This window comes from Pinus tabuliformis, chromosome 4_2, assembly GCF_031772625.1.
Source record: "Pinus tabuliformis cultivar Carrire ecotype Pingquan chromosome 4_2, CPIR1, whole genome shotgun sequence".
Taxonomy (NCBI): Eukaryota; Viridiplantae; Streptophyta; class Pinopsida; order Pinales; family Pinaceae; genus Pinus; species Pinus tabuliformis.
Window position 1 is genome coordinate 451658218 of NC_142304.1, and position 5327 is coordinate 451663544.

General features: G+C 34.4%; 1 protein-coding gene across 1 annotated transcript; it reads left to right on the plus strand.

Moving 5' to 3' along the window:
• The first annotated feature begins 1444 nt into the window (after positions 1–1444).
• On the plus strand, positions 1445–2113 carry LOC149169912 (uncharacterized). The gene has a single exon (XM_089425381.1). It carries the CDS (start codon positions 1445–1447, stop codon positions 2111–2113), a length of 669 nt encoding a protein of 222 aa, XP_089281507.1.
• Positions 2114–5327: the final 3214 nt, after the last annotated feature.

Sequence of the window (5327 nt, forward strand, 5' to 3'; positions counted from 1 at the left end):
TTCTAATTTCATAAACTCAAATGCGATTCTCAAAACTTGAATACACAACCTAAAAGCATGATAAATGTATAAAATTAATTCATATTATAAAATTAATATGAATTACTGTGAGTATATTTTCTTGTATTAATAAATAGTATAATTTGTCAGTGGCATCCGCCAACAACTTTTACTTCCTTTTACAATACCTTTAGTAAAAACAGTGGGCTGTGTGACCTAACAAATTTTACCTCTTTTTACAATACCTTTAGCAAAAACGATGGGCCGTGTGACCTAGTATTTTGACCAAATAGTGTGAGTCTTCGTATTTTATAGATAAATATATCTTATTTATTGTAAATTAATATTTATAATTGTATTATCTGAATTCTTATTTCATGTTTAAATAATTTAATTTAGGTTAGTTAGCGTGGTATAAATATAAAGTTTATTTATATTTAGATAGTTGTTTTTGCTGGTTTGATAATTAAATTATGATAAAAAAATTATTTGTAAAAAAAATTGTATACAATTGCTATGAAAAATAGAAAAAAAACCTAAAAAATATCAATATAATCACCCTGCAAAAACGACCTCCACTGAATAATCATGAGCTTTACTAAATAATCACCCTGCCAAAACGTCCTCCACAACCTAAACCAGAGATACATCTTTATTGTAGAATACCAGTAACTAGAAGCTCAGGAAGTCATAAAAAAATGCAGTATCAAATTAAATGGGTCAGCAACCTTCTTAATGTAATGTTTTTTTCTTAGAGTGAATTTTTTTTTACAGAAATAAGCCGGACGGGAGGTCTTACCAAGCTTCATTATTTTGAATTTTTTTTTGTTTACATAAGTAACTTAATAACGAAGCAAGAAACAAAACATCCTGTATTAATTATGAGTAAAATATTTAACTACATTATAACAAGAAAGAATGTGACTTATTTCCTTTAACTCAAGCTTAAAAGCCATTTCAGTAACCCTTTTCCAAGTTCAGTGTATCATCAACATGCCACGTGATAATCACACATTCCTTGGCACGACTGTCGCATAATATGGTGCGGAGACAATGGTGGGAAAACCCTTCACACCAGAAATAAGTTCGTCAGGAGAATCTTTTCGAAGCTGGTCTGCCACCGAACTGTGTAATTCTGAGTTGTGTCATGCCATAGTGTATGCGTGTCATGACAACAAATATTCTAATCGGAGTAAGGCGACCCACGGGTTGTTGTCCTCCTGCGAAGCTGGCACAACAATGGCCGCCGATGCTTTGCGCTATCCACTATTTTCAATCACCACGTTCAATAATCAATTCCTTCGTTTTAGATTCTTCTATCAGTTTTATAAATCCCTAAACAATTCAGAACCTTTAGTTTTTTTATTTCAGGACGCTAGCTGTTTCATAAATTGTGACATAACAAGCGATTGAGATTTGCAGAGGTTTTGTATACTGTAAATATATGTCGGGCTTATCACTAGCTATAGCGCCTCGCTTGCAGAGCGAGATGGGTGAAGGCGAGCGGGACGTGAGAGGGCAAGGTTTAATGGGCGGCGTGATGGGTTCCCTGAGAGTAATTGAACTCCAGCTGGTTGCTTTCATTCTGGTTTTTTCAGCTAGCAGTTTGGTACCTCTGGTAGACCTGGTATCTCCAGTATTTGTGTCGTTATATTTGCTTGTGTGGTCTCGCTGGGCGTTCCCAAGCTACAGGAAGCCCGGGAACGCGGCGGAGGTTTTCCATGGGAGCAGAATGTTTCAGCTTTATGTTATCGTGGGCACAATGGTGGGCCTTTTCCTGCCGCTCTCCTACGTTCTTGGAGGGTTTGCCAGAGGAGACCAGGAGGCCGTTCGGTCTGCAACGCCCCATCTATTCCTGCTCTCTTTTCAAATTCTGAGTGAGAATATCATCACGGGTTTGTCCATATTTTCGCCACCGGTTCGTGCTCTCATGCCGCTTCTCTACACCGTTCGGTGCGTTTTCCTTTTAATTGATTGGACCCATGCAACGTTTTTCAATAGCAAGGTGCCCAAGAATCCGCGCATTCAGGTATCTCTTCTACAGTCAGGTCCTCTAAAGGTCCAACATTGGGTAGATCGGTTAGGTCGCTTGGTTAGTTTCAATGTTGGGTAGTTCTCAACATGGGAAGATGATGGGTAGATAGTTTTTTCATCAGGGCGCCTGCGACTTATGATTCTTATTTGTAAACAGAGGAACAAATTTGCTTTAGATTCAGATCCCATAACAATGTTTTTTAATAGATCAAAAGTGCTGAATAACTGAAATTTCTTATAATCTTGACAATAATAAAAAAAAATAAAAAAAAAAGGATGTTTGCAAACAACAAAATATATGCAATTACGCTGCCACAAATGAGCGAGTGGGAAAACCTGCAGCGAGGGATCGAATCGTGCTAGCAACACTGAAAAATAGAATGACAAAGACAAGTAAAACGAGTATCCTGTGCTATCTGTTTATATCAGCAATTTCCATTGGGCTCTTCACAGAAGGATCTGGGAAAATATTGGCGCTCTGATGCGATTTCCACAAGCAGCCGAGATTTCAAAATGAGAACAATCTTTGAGTCGCAAGAACCAAAAATCTTTGAGTCGCAAGAACCAAAAAGCTTCTCGATGGACAGAACATGCTTTTTCATTAACAGTTTTTTCTATTATTCATAACTTATTTCAGTTTTATTTTAGTTTTAGATTAACGATCAAACTTCGTTCAATCGTCTAACACCACTCCACCGTGAACAATAAGACATAGCAGCGGCTGGGAAAATTCATTTCAAAGAGAAATGCCTTACGGCTTAATAATAATATTTCTAAAAAGAATCATATATTCCAACTTGTATGTAACTTATAGGGATATTACATCCTTCCATTACATCCTTCCGCCCTTAAAGAGAACACCACCCTTGATGTTCATTTATCACTGGGACTTTAAATTTTAGTTGTGGTATAATAGTCTAAACAACCAAAAGGGGTTTGTTCGATTCAAAATAAAATATTTCATTTCCAAGAAATAAGGAAAAAAAATAACATTTTATCAAAAACCATAGGCATTTAAAGCTGTAAAAGTATACAATTTTTACTTTCCATCATTTATCCATTATTCAATTTCATAGAAACAAAACAAATTTTCCTTTCAAACTTACTATTACTTACCATTTACTCTTGGAAGGCATGTCACTATATGCCTTTTTTTTAAGCTATAAGTGGTTTCTCAGTTGTGACCAACACTCTAAGAGTGGTTTGAAAACCTAACAACAAGCACCTAGGGTGGTTTTCATAGTCTTCATGGCAAGAGAATTAAAATGTATGATTAACAAATCATGATCACATTAATCTTAATCACATTACATTTATGTACAACATTTTCAATCAAATAAACTACTTTTAAGTACTAATCATTCATGAAATTTCGGGTGATATTTTAATCTCAATACTTCCGTAAGTACTTAGAGAGCATTTAGCTCTCTAATCATCAAAGTGATAAATCGTTGCACCAAGTGCACATTATATTAGCCCCTGCTAAATACATCCACACAATACTTTTATAAATACTAGATGAGCATTTAGCTCTCTAATCAGCAAAACGATCAATAATTGCATCAAGTTCACACAATACTTTTATAAATACTAGATGAGCATCTAGCTCTCTAATCAGCAAAACGATCAATAATTGCATCAAGTTCATACTGTCTTAACCTGTACTAAAGACATGGAAAATATTGGTAATACAAAAAAGGAACTTACATTTCTAGTAATTCATTTCCAAGCACTAGGATCCTTTCTTATTAAAATGTACATAAATCTCTTATAGAATCATATAGAAAAATAATTTTTAACATAATACATAACTGATTAGTTAATTTGTTATGTTATGAGAACCACAGTGGGCTAGAGATTTATCCTCCCAATGAATGGGAACTGGTTTAAATTTTCTGATAGTTACCACACTTGGTCTATTATAGGATTCCTCTTGGCAACATCCTACCTATTACCCTGGCAACATCCTACATAAAATGTTCACAATTGCAACCAGATACATAATATTTTATGAAAAGGAAGCTAACATAATCTTGCATGCAAATGTGTAATCTTTCTAAAGGAAGGTTAACATAAAAGATGTTAGTCTTGTTAATGCAACTACATGTTCTTTCCAATAGCATCTTTTCCGAAGGGGGGTTGTTCACAATAGCTATTGTACATGAAAATACATGCTTTATTCCAATACAAAGCTAACATGGTAGTTATTATTTCTTGCATGCAAAGAAAAACTTTCTTTTCAAAGGAAGTTAACTAAATCTTACATGCAAAAACACATTTCTTTTCAAAGGATCAAGTGCATAACAACCACTATTTCATGCATGCAAAAACACAATTTCCTCTTTTCAATATTGTAGCAAAATAGATACATATTATTTGTTTTGTGAATTTAATCTTGATGGTTATTTTTTTGTCTATCTCACACATATTCCTTTATGATAACTTAGCAATATAACCGTGATTTATGTGTGCATAAGCACATGTTCTTCTTCAAAAAAACAGATTAATACAAATAATCATATATTTTTTTAAAGATATTTAGCTCAATGGTTCTTCTATTCATGCATGCAAAAGTGAATTTCTTTTCAAGAAATATAACTCAATGGCTATTTTTTCCATGCATGCATTTTTCCTTTCAAAAAAGCCTATCACAATTTAACTAATTCTTTTATGCATATAATACCAATCTCTTCCCAGATATCTATCGAAAAAAAACAAATAATTCCTCTTTAAGGAAGCTTAAGGCTGGCACAATAGCTATTTACCCGTACATGAAAACTTATGTTTCTTTTTCAAGTAATCAAATAGTAGCCATTCTTTCATATAACGAAGTTAACCTCTTTTAATCGTTTTAACGAATTTAGTCAAGCTAGCATGACTTATCTTTCATTTGATGACTAGAATCCTTGTGCAACCTCTCCTACAACAACTTTGCATCCCCTTTCTCCATATAACAATTGGAAAACAAGGAACAATGGCGTGCATTTGGATTTATCATCTTTTAAAAACTTTACGCACAATAGTGGCTAGAGGCATGCTGCATTATTCTTTCCTTCTTCCCCATATTGAGAAATCAACAAACTTTGTCTAAAAATGTATCATTGGATGACCCACAGACTAGTCGTTTAAAGAATCATATCAACTAACCCTATGATGACCTTTCTTTTAGAGTCAACAACAAATATATAGAGGGAGTCACAATGTGCGATATATGTTAGGGTATCTAACATACCCCATTGGGAATCTTATTGAACCCGCCATCGTGATTGTCGCGTGCACCACCATCCTTAGAG